The sequence below is a fragment of the Anolis carolinensis genome, chromosome 2, assembly GCF_035594765.1.
Source record: "Anolis carolinensis isolate JA03-04 chromosome 2, rAnoCar3.1.pri, whole genome shotgun sequence".
In the NCBI taxonomy this organism is placed as follows: Eukaryota; Metazoa; Chordata; class Lepidosauria; order Squamata; family Dactyloidae; genus Anolis; species Anolis carolinensis.
Genome location: NC_085842.1, coordinates 183,873,676 through 183,890,380, shown reverse-complemented (window position 1 = coordinate 183,890,380; position 16,705 = coordinate 183,873,676). Strand labels below are relative to the sequence as shown.

The 16,705-nt window shown below is 41.7% G+C and overlaps 1 protein-coding gene across 2 annotated transcripts in view; it reads left to right on the top strand.

Annotated features, from left to right (window-relative positions):
- Positions 1-221: 221 nt before the first annotated feature.
- The window catches only part of otud5 (OTU deubiquitinase 5), a 51,961-nt gene continuing 35,477 nt past the window's right edge, over positions 222-16,705 (top strand). Inside the window, exons 1-2 of one of the 2 annotated variants that reach the window (XM_062971280.1) lie at positions 222-1,453; positions 13,353-13,443. In XM_062971280.1, coding sequence (XP_062827350.1) covers positions 851-1,453; positions 13,353-13,443 — 694 coding nt within the window. In that variant the 5' untranslated portion in view covers positions 222-850. Of the gene's footprint in view, positions 1,454-13,349; positions 13,444-16,705 lie in introns of both variants that reach the window. The other variant, XM_062971279.1, reaches the window with a different exon arrangement.

Here is a 16,705-nt window from a genome sequence, read left to right as displayed (position 1 = left end):
CTTTCGGCATGATAATCCGCCGCTTGGGTTCAGTGGCAGCGAGTGGCGGGGGTGATTTAGAAAGAGGCGGGGCTCCGCCCGAGTGACAAGCGCCGCTGGCCACTCCGGAGGGACTTCCGCCACCGTCCAGCCACTGAGCGTGGAGTCACGTGGGCCACCTTTTGAGAACGGCGCCGTTGCTACGGCCCGCCCCCGTCGCTAAGGAATAAAGGGGGCGTGGAAACGGAAGTGGAGTTCGCCGGGGTCAGAGGCCGGCTGTGTTGATGTTGACACTAGGCCGGATCTGTGGAGTAGTAGGCGACGCCGCGCGAGGCCCGAAAAGCTGTCGTGAGGGAAGGACGAGGCAGAGAGTTTGCAGGAGCCAGGCTTCCCCCTCGGGCGCCTCCTGGGGGCTGACGGAGCCCGCTCCCTCTCTTACCCGCCTGCCGAGCCGCAGCGGGGGGCGCGATGCGGTTGTGACTGAGCCTGTCATCCGGGCATTCCTTTCCCCCCTCCCTTCCTCCTCCCCAACCCGGCGTTCCTTCCCTTCCTTAAAGAATTGGTTTCTCAGCGGGCCTCTTCATCCGGGTCCCGGGCCTCTTCATCCGGGTACCCGCTCTCCATCCCAGTGGAGGGGAGAGGGCCTCTTTCGCCCCTCTCCTCCAGAATCCCCAAACTCACCAGAGTGGTAGCCCTTCCATACGGGTACTTCCTTCTTCTCCCCCCCCCCCCCGCCCCCTCGTCCTCCTGCTCCATCCCTAGTGCCTTGGTTTAGCTGTCATTGCTTAGCCTCTCCATCCGGGGACTTGTGCCCCTCACGCGCGGCTCAGGATTCTTCTCCCTCTTTCCCTCCCTCCCTCCCTCGGTTGCCATGACGATCCTGCCCAAGAAGAAGGCCTGCCCGGCGGCCGGCGACGGAGACCGGGACCAGCCGGGCTCCCGAGGGGGCGGCCAGGGCGGGCCCGGGGGACCCGGCGGCGTCGGGGGTCCGGACCCGCGGGGCTGCTCCGGCGCGGATTCCCACCCGCGAGGCCCCAGCGGCGTGGGCGTGGGCGGCGGAGGCGTCGGTGGGCCCGGGGAGCGCGGCGGAGCTAGGCCTCGCGCCTCGCCGCCTCCCCCGCCGCCCCGCTGGGGACTGTCCCCCGCCGCCGGCTCCCCGCCGCCGCCCAACCCCGGCGTGGGGCCCTGCGGTGGAGGCGGCGGGGACGGTTCGGGCCTGGGTCTGCTGGATCCCGGCGTGGCCGAGGCGCGGGGCGGCGGAGGCGGGGGCTGCTGCTCTGGGCCTGGACATAGCAAGCGGCGGCGGCGCGGCGGGCCCGCAGGAGGCCTTGGGGGACCCTCGGGGCCTGGAGGAGGAGGAGGCGGCGGCAACAGCCCCGAGCAGGACGAGGCCGGCGCCGGCTATAACAGCGAGGACGAGTACGAGACGGCGGCGGCCCGCATCGAAAGCATGGACCCGGCCACCGTGGAGCAGGTACAGCCTCAGGAGCTGGGGCTCAGTGCCAGCTAGGAGGAGTGGGGCCTTGTGCCCTCCCTGCCCTGTCAAATGGGATTCCTGGCACCACCAGACTAAGGACCCTTCCGCACTGTGATATAAAATCCACACTGAACTGGATTATATGGCAGTGTGGGCTCATAATCCAGTTCAAAGCAGATATTGTGGGATTTTCTGCCGTAATATTCCGGGGGCCCTTCCACACATCTGAATAAAATCCCACATTATCTGCTTTGAACTTGAATATATGGCAGTATGGACTCAGATAACCCAGTTCAAAGCAGATATTGTGGGATTTTCTCCCTTAAAGGTAAAGCAGCTAAATCAGGAATTTAAGACAGGACAGCGACTAGATCTTAAGGTGCAAAACATACAAAACCAAAAAAACATTACTGAGATCTCTAGATCAATATGATACAAGAAAAGAAGCGGACTGAGGTTACACACATGAAGCTGTGGGCCCTTCCACACAGCCATATAACTCAGAATATCAAGGCAGAAAATCCCACAATATCTGCTTTGAACTGGATTATCTAAATCCACACTGCCATATATTCCACACTGCCATATATTCCAGTTCAAAGCAGATATTGTGGGAACTTCCTGCCTGAATATTCTGAGTTATATGGTTTGTGGAAGGGCCCTGTGTGTGAGCAAAAGCTAGCCTCTTCATATGGATCATGGGCCAGCAGCTACAAAGAACAAGGGAGCCTTGGTTCACATGCGGAGCATCATGTGTATGTGAAAGCTGCTATAGGCCCACGGCAGTGGCTTTATCATAATGAATAATAAAAATGCAGCATATTTTTGGAACAAACAAAATTAGCAGCATGGAGACACTTCAGTTCTTCCCCTCCGTCAGAAGGAATCTCCCACATAAATCGTATAAATTTTTCTGGGTTATATGGCTGTGTGGAAGGGCCCTCAGACCCTTTCCGCATTGCCATATAAAATACACAATGAACTGGATTATATGGCAATGTGTACTCATATAATCCAGTTCAAAGCTGATAATGTGGATTATCTGCTTGAATAATCTGGATTATATGGCAGTTTAGAAGGGGCCATAGAGTCCTAAATCTGGAAGAGACCCCAGTGGACATCCAGCCCAACCCCATCCTGCCATGAAGAAAAAGATAAAGCAATTCAGTCAGGTCCCTTCTACACAGCTGTATAAAATCCACTTGAACTGGATTGTCTGGCAGTGTTGACTCAGATATTTAAGTTCAAGCCAGATATTGTGGATTATCTGCCTTGATATTCTGGGTTATATGACTGTGTGGAAGGGCTCCAATTTTACCCAGCATCTACCAATCCCCGGTTAACTGAGCCCCCTTCCACACAGCTGAATAAAAATGCATATGGCCTGGGAACACCGAATAATACTGTATATATGAATAGGCCCTATGGCATGTGACCTCAAGAAGAGGGATTTTTTCAGTGATCCCCAAACTTTGTTTCTCCAGGTATTTTGGACTTCAGCTCCCAGAATCTCTAACCTCTCTGGCCAGAATCTCTCTGGCCAGAGAGGTTGAGGCTGCTGGGGCTTGGTCCAAAAAGCCTAGATAACCAGAGTTTAGAGCTTATTAATATATGTGATGCTGTCATTGGACCAAAATTCCTGTCACTGAAGGTTTGGTTAGTTGGCTTGTGTATTAGAAATAAATGTGGCATAGGCGTGAGGACATAACTGGAGGAGCTTCTCTCCTTTAAAGAACTGGACTGGCTTTGCAATAATTGTTCAGTTTTGCCAAATGAAATAATCCATAGGAACAAGAGTCTTGCAGCCATTATATTATCTTGTCATTATATTTGTTTGACTTTTTTGTGGTGCCCTTGGAAAACAAAAAATGGATCAGGCTTATTATTGTGGCAGACAATTAGATAGAATGGCTTGTACAATTGTCAAGCTTCTGTATAATAAGGAAACTAAAGGCACCTTTAGGTGCCTTCCCTTAATCATTGAAGTGAAGGGTTGTGTAGTCCATTTCAAGGAGATTTGTTTCAGTCTAATGAAAACTGCGAGAGGGGGTTGGCATAAAGAAGTGCCATTGTAAAAACTGAGGGAAAACACTACAGGAAGTGGGCGTGAAGTACAAGATTCTTTGTTGATTTGTCTGACTGGCTAATGAAGGTAATGTTGGATGACCTCATTCTGAAATAAAATACATCCTGCATAGAACATGAAGTTGTCTTGTGAGACCAGAAAGGGCTTGGACACCTGTCTTATTGAGAGAACGGCAATGAAAATAATGTACATTCAGAGCAACGGAGGTGTAGTAGTACATCACCTTATGGTGGAAGGGTGGGTGAAAGTTCCTATAGATTAAATATCCGGTCTGGATTTGGTGTACGGTGTAACAGGACGCACCCTACCATCTATGCTAGGGGTAGACAATGGTGGGCCTTGTTTTGGACTGTTGCTTCTATAACCCATGGTGTTTGGCTGTGTAAACTGGGCTTGCATAGTAGTCCAAACCATATGCATCTACCAGGTTGCCTATCCTGCAGTGAATGAGCATATGAGTCTAACTTGCTGTCCTGTCCAGCCTGGAATTCTTTCTTCTGAGTGGCAGCTTATATATGAAGCAAATACTTTTGCACCTTTGTGGCTTCCTGAATTCCCTTAATTGGAAATATTGGAGGCTGAATCTAGTATTGTGCTGGATTAGTAAAATGGAGAGATCTTCCCCATACAGAATTGGATACATATTTATCCCATACAGAATATTAATAAATCCCCCTATTACAGAGAATTTAGAAAAGTGAAATGAAATCAGTGGTAAAATAAATCATCTTATAAGTGGTGCTAGAATCCCCTTTCCCCCTTATCTTCCTTTTGACCTTATTAGATAATTTTTCTTTAGGCTTTATTCTGTATAATTAGGTTGCATCATTTTTCTAGACTCCTCATATGTTCAAGAACATACTTTCTGTATTGTTTCTGAATAGCACTATTCCATTGAATTACTTAAGATCATCTTAGTCCACTCAGTGGAAGTCCTATAGTATAGAATAGTCATTTTTAAGGTGAAAATACTGCTGTGAGAAAAGTTTTATGATTTTCATCTTGCAAGGAGCAAGAGATGGTTGGAAATTTTCAGATGAATAAGAAAACATTTGAGCAAGGAGATCCGCTGTTATGTCAGTGAAGCTAACATATGTTTCAAAGCTTGCTTGAGATTGGTACTATCAGGGTGGTTCCACATTCATGTTTTCTGCTCAGGAAACATTTTCCAGATCTACATGCTTGTCACATAAATCCTCTCATTGTAGAAGATTTGGGGGCATAATTTAAATTACTCAATACAGTAGACTACATTTTAATTAAAATCTTCCAAACATTTATTTCCTCTAACCCAATCTAGTAACAGAAGTTTATCTCATTCTGATTTTTTTTGGGTGTGTCAAGAGTGACTTGTGAAACTGCAAGTTGCTTCTGATGTGAGAGAATTGGCTGTCTGCAAGGACATTGTCCAGGGGACACCCAGATGTTTTTTGATGTTTTTGCCATTGTTGTGGGAGGCTTCTCTCATGTTCCCACATGGAGCTGGAGCTGATAGAGGGAGCTCATTCATGCTCTCCCCGTATTGGACTCAACCTGGCAACCTTCAAGTCATCAGTCCTGCCGGCACAAAGATTTAACCAACTGCGCCACCAGGCGCTCTGTCTCATTCTGATATTAGTGTGGTTAATAAGGGTAACCAGAGATGGAACAGCAAACACTACCATCTAGGCTCTTTTTGGAAGTTATGTAAAATCCAGATGTTATATGGTTGAAAAAGAATTCCTTATGTATTTGGAATTTAACTTTTCTGCCAGATTCAGAACCATCGGAAAAATTGTTTCCATTGCTATAGAGAGAGAGAAGACAAGGCAGCCATTTTTATTGCTACACTGTGTGTTTGGCCTTATTAATTACAGTGGATAGAACATAACTTAAATGCAGAGATTGGGCAACAAAACAAACAGCTTAGAAGATCTGCAGAATTTGTATTTTTAAGGACAAAACAATACATATTAATGTGTTTAAGTGTTTATATTGCCCTATCCACAAGTTTGGAGGGGATAAGTTGTTTACAACAGCATTGAATGTGTCAAAGGGAAAGGCATTATCAATGTTCACTTAACAGGGAGTCAAAGCTGTAGTGTAATTCAATTAACTTATTAGCTGGACCAGCTTGGCACCGTTTTCCCCACCCACGTGGTGATTGTTTACATGCTGGATTCCAGTTGCCATGATGCCTTATCAGGCATGTGTTTGTGGCATTGGCAACTACTATGAGCCGTGGAATGATGTGCAACAGTGTGTGTGTGTGTGTGTGTGTGAGAGAGAGAGAGAGGAGAGACTGAGACTCTCTGGCCTTGGTTCAGAGCCATGCATAGTTATCCCCAGGCTACCAACAGCCAAGTTCGGGGTGGATTCCCATTGGTGTACATTATATGATGTTAGTGTTTTATAGCTAATTGCATAGTTATGTGGCCTTGTTTAGAAACTGATATTTTTCAGGAGCTTCAATATCTCACTTCTCTAGCATTTGATGATTGTTTCACCCTTGTAGGCCACTATAGGATCTTCAAGCAAATTGGCAAATGTGGCACTAAAAAGGCTTTGACTCTCAGTAACCTCTGTAGTTAAGGCCATTTCAAGGTGTGTTCTTACGGTGCCTAGACTGAGGTGGATAACCACCATGTGTCCATTCTCCAGTATACTGCCATTCTAAAAATAATGGGGCCTTTTTTTTCAAAACTGTGAGTGACCAGAATTTTTTTGGTTTTTTCTTTTTCTTTTAGTGAAAGGAGAAAAGTTTTCTCTCATATACATACCAAAGCAAGATCCTGTGCCTTACTTTATAGTACAGTTACTGCTTCTTATAGCTTCCTTTTCAATTGATTTTGTTTTCTAATATGGAAAGCCTAAGGGGTGCAAAAATGGACAAAAGCCTTATGTGGGCCATATGACGCCCACCCTTGGACTACTTATTGTTGAAGATAGATCTTTAGTTAAAAGAGAGTTGTGATGGGACATACAAAAAGTGGTAATCACAATGGAATCCATAGGAAAAAAGTGAGTGGATTATTATTTATTCATTTTTATTTTATTATTTTTATTTATTTTTATTCTTATTTTTTTGTTTCACAATAAACCGAGTCTAAACTATCACCAAGCACTTGGACACTTATAATAATAAATAATAATAGCTTTATTTTTTTTATCCCGCCTCAATCTCCCCAAAGGGACACGTAGGAACAAGCCATTCAACATAGTTAAAATATAGCATAATAAAATTGATAAAACAACATCATAATAGAACAAAATAAAACAACACACTACATAATACAGTATAAAACACCATTGAACAACCACCGATAGCCTGAGTAGTAAACAGTTTCTTAGGGTGGACAGGGCTGATGGATAAAGTGCAGAAGCCAGATTGCCAATATAGGAATGTGCTAGATCTCAGAAATGTTTGTGCAAGGTGGCCGACTCGGCAAAGAGGCTTCTAGCTGTAATTGGCCCAAAAAATGTTTTGCTCATCCCTGTAATGCAGTGGTTCTCAACCTGTAGGTCCCCAGATGTTTTGGCTTTCAACTCCCAGAAATCCTAACAGCTGGTAAACTGGCTGGAATTTCTGGGAGTTGCACAGGTTGAGAACCACTCCTGTAATGACATACAGTGGGCTCTTGGTATCTACCTGGGTTTGATTTTATGGCCCTCTGTGGAAAATCCATGGATACTCAAGTTCCTATTACATACAGTGGTTTATTAAAATGGTTTCCCTTCTATAAAATGTCAGACGCAAACAAATGCCATAGAGACATAGGATCTGTGAAACAAAAAGTGGCTACCTCAAGTTATACCCACACATCAATGTAGTTCACAGCACATGGAAAAGTCATGATTTGCTTTTTATTTTTTTATATTTTCAAGCAGTCATTGGTTGAATCCATGAGGTCAGAATCCATGGATATGGAATACTGAATATATAACTATTTATATTCTGCTTATTTATTTATTGATGCTCAAGTGATTGGGTATTTTATGACTTCTATAGAACTCAGTCAGGCTCTGTCTTGAGGGTAGGCAACACTTTATAGAAAGTTTCCCATTCACACTAGCTATGATGAATTCATCTCCACTCATTTTCTGAGAGTCCTAATCATCTAGCTTAATTCTTTGTAATGATGTGCATTCAGATATCTTGTCCCTCAGTCACTGTGGTCACTGGTTGTTCTGGGTGAGGATGATGGGAATTTGAATCCAACAGGCACAAGGACTCTTAAGCGAACATAAGCGATGCTCTCTTTTGCCTGGCCAAAAGATGAGCATATGCCAAAACTTTTTTTTTCATCAGACATGCATGTAAAGTTAAAGGTTTCCCCTGACGTTAAGTCCAGTCGTGTCCGACTCTGGGGGTTGGTGCTCATCTCAATTTCTAAGCCAAAGAGCCAGCACTGTCCGTAGACATCTCCAAGGTCATGTGGCCGGCATGACTGCATGGAACGCCATTACCTTCCCGCCGGAGCGGTACCTATTGATCTACTCACATTTGCATGTTTTCGAACTGCTAGGTTGGCAGAAGCTGGAGCTAACAGCGGGCGCTCACTCCGCTCCCCGGGTTTGAACCAGGGACCTTTTGGTCTGCAAGTTCAGCATCTCAGCGCTTTAACACACTGAGCCACCAGAGGCTCCAACATGCATGTACTATGATCTAAAGTAAGCATTCACACTAAAACACCAGGCTGTTAAAATATCTAGCCAAGGCCATACCAGCCCAATACAGTATGTAGCTACAAGTCAAATGCTGCTTAAGCAGAGAGTCCATCTCATTTGTAAGGTGTTTGACATATAGCTGGCACTAAAGTTTTTGTTTGGATCAGTATCTGTACTGTGACCCATCCCACAATGGGCTGTGATGTCATTTGATTCAAAACAGTTTTATTTATTTATTTATTTACAGCATTTATATTCCGCCCTTCTCACCCCAAAGGAGACTCAGGGCGGATCACATTGCACACATAAAGGCAAACATTCAATGCCATAACATAGAACAGAGACAGAGACAAGACGCAGGCACGGGCTGGCCTCGAACTCATGACTTCTTGGTCAGAGTGATTTGTTGCAGCTGGCTTGCTTTCCAGCCTGCGCCACAGCCCGGCCTTGTTGCTCTCCCTGACCTTCCCTTCTATTAAGAATAGAAAAATGTTTTGTTTTCTTACTTTTTGCCAGTAAATGTTGAATTTCAATGTAAATCTTATTTAATTTTTGAGTATGAAATATTAAATTTTGAGTATGAAATATAGTAAATGTAGTATGTGCTGTGGTTTGGTTCTAGGACCTGCCCATGGATATTAAAATTCATGGATGCTCAGATTCCATTATTTATAATAATATAGTAAAATGACATCCCTTTTTATAAAATGGCAAGCATCTGAAATGAGTGTCACAGAGAGCCTTAACATCTATGCAGTGGCGGAAGGCTACAGCAGTGCATGGGTACACATTCACACACAACAAAATCAAGGTTTGTTTTTGGGATGTTTTCCCCAAATATTTTCAAGCTATGGTTGGTTGAATCCATGTATGCAAAATGTGTCGATATGTAGGGCCAGCTATATTCTTGTAATGTTTTATGGATTCCCTGCAGTGATGGAAAATGTCCCCTCTCCTAAGAGCCAAATGCAATAGTGGTTTGTGAGCTTCATACTAGAGGTGGTCTTGTTGTCCACAGTCATTAAATATGTCTAGGACTGATGCCCCATGATGCCTGATGCTTCCATCTCTCCTATTGTACACACCACATGTTCTTCAGCATCTCATTTCAGTAGATAGGGAAATTAGCATTTAGACCTCTCTTCTGCATAGTCTCCATGCAAAATAGGTTGCTACTACTTAAGGGGATTTTTAGTACAGGAAATAAGTAGAACGTGAAGTAGCCTTTCCTTTTCTTCTTTTTCTTAAAGATGATCTAGTAAGATACAGGCTTTATTCTCCACAAGATTCTGTTATCGAAGTGAGCATTTCTTGGACTCTGCCAAAGTATCCCAGGGAAGGGATAGCAGCCGTATCTCAAACATTCAGTACATCCATGCCTGGGCTCTATAGTTGGGCCTACATGGACTCATAAATTGATGGAATTGCTGCTCTGGTTTATTAATGTTGTTACTAATTGAAGGAAGTGTGTGATTAACATACTAACCTACAAGGAAGTAATTGGAGTGAATCATCTGTACAGGAAGGTCAGAATCCCAGGAGTCTAGAATCTTATAGGCATTTGTCCTTAAATAGTCCCAGCTTAAAACTGAGCTGCTGCAACTTTTTGTTTATGAAAATATAGCCAAAATTTGTGGGTGTGGATGAAGTAGGTAAGGTACAGTCATGAAAGTGATTTGGTTAGAAGAAAGTGTTCTTCTCCTAGAAAAGTTCTACAATAAACATGGAGGAATTCTTCTCTCCTTTGCTGTGTTATGTTAAGTCTTTCTCTGAGGGCCAGAAATAATGTGGACTTGCGTATTTAAAGAGTTCTGCAGGGAATTGGTGAACTAGTGGGGTCTTTCAGAGGTTTGAGTGCCCTGGGGGTAAAAAAAATATATGTGAGGAAGAGATTGAGAGAGCACAAGCAAGCAGATGCTGTTAAGAATACCAAGGGAATGACATCTTAACAGTGCCACCATCATCACAAAGTGAAGTGTCAGTAGGCACTGACTTAGACAGACAATTTTTCCATATATCTGTTCATGTATTTTTAAAGGTTTTGGGCTTATGTCTCTTTCCATGTATCACTATCTGTGTCTTTCAGTGCTAGCCATAGGCAAGACGGAATTCTATGCAAGTGAGCAAGCAGGTTAGTGGGCAAGGAATAGAGTCCTCCAGTCCTCCTGTGTTTTCAACACAGAATATAATGAATCTCGGGCAGTAGCAATGTGCTCTTTGTCTTCTTCCAGCCTGCAGCAATTAGCAACTTTTCTGAACTTATTTACAAAGCTGAGGTGGCTCTTCCAACATCTTGACATAATTGCATTTTCTTTGTAAGTAAGTCATCACCATTTCTTCTGCACATCTTTATTTTGCCAGACCTCCTAGACAAGGTTTAAACCAACAGGGAGAATATCAGGGCTATCATGTTCCTGCCTTGTCCACTTTATGTATTATAAGCACAGATGCCTGGAGGCTTCTTATCTCAGTAAAGTGCCTAATACAAGATGCTATTTTATAAGTCTCCAGGACAACACAATCTTCTGCATTTTTGTGAAGCTACAAACAGCAAACTGCAGACGTATACATAGGCTAGCAGTTGTCTCTTTCTGCAAAAGTTTTACAATGTCTAGTTATGTTTTAGATGGCAGGAAAGAGTAGAAAATATGTTTTCTAATATAATTCTCAGAAATAGTAGACTTTTTGTTATCATAATTGTGAGGAAAGAGGAACTTGGTTTCTTTACAGTTAGGCTCATTTTTATTTTCAAAAAGCACACTTCTGGTGGCTGAGGGTAGCAGGGAAAGTGGGGTAGCAACACATACCTCAACCTGTTGGGTTGCATCTTTCAGCATCTTTCAGTACTTTTCTCTCTAGAACCATATGAGTAGCCACATTCTTCTGTAAGACCAACACAGCTGTTATGGAATTGCTCACACCAATTTGTCAGATCTCCAAGCTTGTTGTGCATATGACTGCTCATTCCATTGAGCAGAAACATATGACATGAGTGTCATATGAGTGTCATGCTGAAAGCTGAGCCAAAGGGGAAAGGGCCCCACCAATGAAATAAAGATTATACTGTTGGTACAGGATTACTCAGGACCTGCTTGCTTGTTTCTGTAGAACGTGTGCTCAGTTATAGCCTGTCTGCTATAGTCTGAAGAGTGTGTGTGGGCTCTGCTGCTATTGTAGTATTTAACATACTGAGCTTGAGTTTTTAAGTGGTCAGGTATGAAACAATTAAGTGGCCTAGGAGAAAGCACTGTTTCCAATCACAACCTATATTTGTAATTTAGGTGTGAATTATTGATGGCTTCATATCCTCTTGGACATTATTGCAGCAAGCCTGTCTGTGAAGTTCCTACAAAAAGTACCTTGTCACTCTAGTCATTCTTTTTTGTTTCCCTTGTCATTGTTTTTGAGATATTGTCAAGTGATCCGAACATCTGAGGTTCTGTTGTACCACAGGGATGGGAAATGGAGGGGCCTCCTATCAGCCCTACATGGAGCGAGGGGAGTTTCAAACTAGAAATATCTGGAATGTAGTCCTCCTGCTGGTGTCAGGCCACAGCTCTCATCAGCCAATGGCAAAGAATAATGAGAGTTGCAATCCAACAGCTGAGAGACTATATATCCCCTTTTTTGGTTTACAAAATGGATGGTAGAATTGGGGTTGGGGGAGAGAAACAGAGATTACATCTCTTTTCTATGTCCTTAAGTGTGCACATTTATGTTTCTCTTCATCACAGCTCTTCAAATTAAGTGTAGGACTTCCAATATGAAGACAGTGAAGGGTAAAAACTATTTAGACAACCCGTAAACTTGAGGAAACCATGGTAACCTACAAAGCTGTGCTATTTCTGTTGCCCAGAAGATGGCAGCACAAATGCTTCAAGCTTAATCAGAAGGACAGGATTTTCTTCTGAAGTTTTGACAAGTGCTGAGCTCATCTAAAGGCAGCTGGAACTTAAGGAATCCACTGGTATATATCATCTTCTAGACACATTGGTTGAAATGGAACATTTACCTATTTTTCTTTTAAAAATTGAATATGTTGAATATAAGTAAAAAAGATTATAAAATAAAGTGGAAAGCATAAGATATCAACATGCACATTAATATAAACAGACTATATGTTCAAAATAAATGTTTTTGTACATAATTACAGCACAAAGGTTTTCCAACCATTAAATAATAGGTATTAAATGTTTGTTTCTTTATACCACTGAAGTGTTTTTTGAAGCAGGATGTTGTAATAATGTTTTCTAGATTTGACCTCATGGTGATTAAACGATGCTCATGGTACTGATTGGGTTTAATGCCAAAAAAGGCAAACAAGACTTCCAATCATTTAACCCTGCCAATTTTCGCAAATTCGAGTAAGATCTCGTGCACATTTTCACTTTGTTTGAAAAAGTAGCCATAGTCCTCAGTTTTGGGGTGGCACAAAAAATGGAAGAATAATTTTATAGGCAGATTGGTTAGAAGGAAATGGAAGAGGCTTGCAAAGAAGTATTGATTTTTCAAAGCATTACAATTTGAGTGGATGGTGATTATAATGCTAAATGTGTATTTCTAATTATGAGGGATGGAGACATGCTTTGTGCTATTGACATCCTTGATCAGTCAGTCTTTTTTATCTGCAACATTATCTGTGAAGAGTTATACAGAGCCATAGAGCTTCCATGAGTTGAGCTGTGAATATAACAGTGAAGCACATGATTGTTATCATCTTACAATACAATAGCTGTCAGGACTTATCTTGCATGCCACTCTCCACCAATCAGCACAGAATCTGTAATTAATGTAATTTTTTCAAGTGTTGGCCTTTCTAAATAAAGCAGGCTTATTTCCCTTTTTAATGAAACACAGTTGAAGCATTTGATTGCTAAGAGGTTTGTGTAAATATCTAAAACAGCTGCCCAGTTTTTCCATGATCCCCACATTCAGTTAGGGGATCCCAAGTAGGGATGTGACCCACAGTTTAATAAGCTTTTCTCTGTAGGAACCATGAAAGGGGGAAATCCCATTCTTCTCTGGTGTAGATTTTCAAGGAGGTTTCCCCTTGTTTGGGCATGTGTGCCTAGAGAGAAGAAACTATATATTCCCCCCTCCCCTAGTTTATGCGTTGGAGATGCTGTCTAACTTGCTGACATCTGCCCCTCCTGTCACCAGCAGGAACACAGGTTCGAGAAAGCTCTGAGGGAGAAGAAAGGGTTCATCATAAAACAAATGAAGGAAGATGGAGCCTGCTTGTTCCGGGCTGTAGGTAAGTCCTGCCTGCTGGTGGATCGTTCTTTTAGAGATTGGACTGCAGAGGGCACTAGAACTGAAACAAACTTCTGTTCTCTGTTTTCTTTGAAGTCCTGCAAAAGTTAAGATCCAATATATATAAGATATTTCATGAAGTATTTATATGTGATACTAGATCTTAGTATTATAGATTTCTATCACCAACTTGATGATCAGTAGGTAGTGCCTGATAACTGTTTTTTGAATGCTACTAACAAGAATACAAGGATCTGAGTGCTTGGTAGGTACAGTAGAGTCTCACTTATCCAACATAAACGGGCCAGCAGAACGTTGGATAAGTGAATATGTTGGATAATAAGGAGGGATTAAGGAAAAGCCTATTAAAAATCAAATTAGATTATGATTTTACAAATTAAGCACCAAAACATCATGTTATACAACAAATTTGACAGAAAAAGTAGTTCAATATGCAGTAATGTTATATTGTAATTACTGTATTTATGAATTTAGCACCAAAATATCATGATATATTGAAAACATTGACTACAAAAATGCGTTGGATAATCCAGAACGTTGGATAAGCGAGTGTTGGATAAGTGAGACTCTACTGTATGTGAAAGTGGGGGTTAGTGACCAGCCCATTAGAAACACCCCTCTTCTCCTGAGAATGCTGCTGTTTATAGATCTTGAAGCTTCCTCTTTTTGTCACCCTTTCTCTTTTCTTTCATCGCAGTGATTAATAGTATCAAAGAAGCAGAAGGGCTGATGTGGGTGAGGGCTGTGTAGAAGCCTTTGGGGTTGGCAGCTTTTCAACACATCTGTGTGACCTCAAACCTTCTTCTATACACCTTATTTAGAAGGCAGTGGTTGTCCAATTTAATGATGATGGATTTTTCTCTTCCCATGAGCCCCAACTAGTGCAGCTGGTTGTTAGAGATTCTAGGAGCTGAGGTTGAACAACATCTTGGGATACAGGTTTGGAACCCACAGTTTAAAAACCTTTGATTTACACTGTCATTGTGGTATGTGTGAGTTTCACGGTTCCCATCAACTTTAGATTATATAAGATAAGTTCAAGCATGTTGTGAATTGTATCAGGAGGGTCACATGTTCCCAGGCCTAATTTTAATCTTTAGTTATTGCCCCCTTAGTAACTAAGCCTAAGTATTCATATAAGTTTTTCTCACCAGTTTTACCTCTTTTTCTCTGTTTCAATAATATATGATTACTCATCTTTATTAACAGTCCAGCCTTCATATTTTGGACTAGCTGACATTTCTGGACCATTTCAAAGGCAGTCTTGTGAACAGTATTACATTTTAACCATTCTGCCTTTAATTGAGTGTTTAAAAGAGCAGAAATAACTGTCAAATGTCTATGATTGCACAAGCCAACAAAATCAAACTTTTTGTAATCATCAGAAATGAGAGTATCACAGTTTAAATTAATTTTTATGTTTATTTTAAATATTGTATGTCTTTTTCCCATCACATCAACTTTTTATAATATGATGAATGGTACATTACAGTGAACTACTGTAAAGTCTGTACATTTCACATCATATTAGTGTAACACAAGCCAACAAGTATTTTTCATCAGATATAATTTTAGGTCATTCATATAGCGTTTTTTTGCGCTGAATTCAGATCTGTGTTTATTTTTTCTCTATCACATGTAGTTTTTGCATTGAGGCTAATTGAATAGTTAATAGATTTACACACTGATATCAATAGAATCTAATTGATATCAGTGCGTAAATGCATGAGTCCTTTGATTAGCCTCATTGCAAAAACTACACGTGATAGAGAAAAAATGTGAATGTGAATTCAGCAGAAGAACGACCTAAAATTATAGCTGATGAAAAATACTTGTTGGTTTGTGTTGTTGTTAGGATTGTTGATTTTATGTCTACCTGATAGAAAATGCTTCAAATGACCGAGAGCTGGATTTCCATAAATCCAGAGTAGCCAAAATGTGCTCTATGGGCTTACTTATTCAAATTGACCTCTGATCCCTGCGCCTCCTAGAAAGCATAAATATCAGTTTTGCCATATTCTTCTCCAGTCTGTTTTAGGCTCAGAAGTATTTTTTTAAAGCAGAAATCAGGTTTGTCCACCCATCTGCTCCCTAGTAAGTATGGCTAATGGTAAGGGACTATGAGAGTTGCTAATCAAAATATATCGTTGACCAGTAATTCCTTGAACTTTAGATTGTGGACTGACTACCATTTTGAAATGGTTATTGAAGGAACCCTCTTGCGATGCACACAGCTCTAATTTTTGTAGAAGCTGTTGGTTGTAAATTCCCAAGCCCCCCCCCCTTTTTTTTTTTTTTTTTTGAAAAGGAAATGGTTCTTTCTAGCTATCACTTCTTTCCCATATCAGAAATGCACTTACTGGAAAGAACAGCGACTTAGTCACTATTACGAGAAGTAGGCTGTAAGTTTCCTGAAAGGTAGCAGTGGTGAAGATGCTGACCACTTTGTTACTCATTGTCTGTTTTTCTAAGTGAACCTTCATTTGTACCTAGAAAAAGATCATGTCTGTATTGCGCTCTAACATAGCAAGGAGAAATGTGTTAGATTTGCACCATCTATTGTGGTTTAAGCATTTCTGCATTAATATATGTAGTAGAGATCAGCCAGACCGCAATACATGTGAGCCAGAGTACAGCACCAAATGAATGAAGTAATTAAAAAGACTGTGATTAGATTAGATATTTGTTGAGTTGATAAAATGGTAAATGTTGATTGAGATTGCAACAGGCTTTTTTCCTGTCAGGGGTTTGGCCATGTTTATTGTCTGTTAACTTTTGTTCCCCAACAGCTTCAGTTCCCTCAGTTTTTAGATTTACTGTTTTTAGCCAAAAGAAATCCTGGTTTAATAAAGCATAACATATATGCACTTATTCGTTCCTTTCTCCAGCAGATAAACAGACAAGGGTTTGTATGCAAGATTTGTGACTTTGGTTATGGCTCAAAAAGTCAAGATTTTTAAGCCAATCAAAACTCTCGTTTTGAACTTGGTTTGAGATCATGGCTTGTTTGGGTACAAGTAACCAAAACTCCCAGGTTTGAACAACACACTGGTAATTTCCTTGCTGATTCATATTTTATGAGAAAGTGTTCTATGTTTTTCTGAACTGAACTATTTATTCATTACATCTCCATCTTGGGGGACTGTCATAGACTTATCACAATGTTTCCTTAGAAGCAAGGGAGGTTTTTTAAAAAACAATGAAAGCTATTGGGAAAAAATCCATTCTGCCTTATAGGTTTT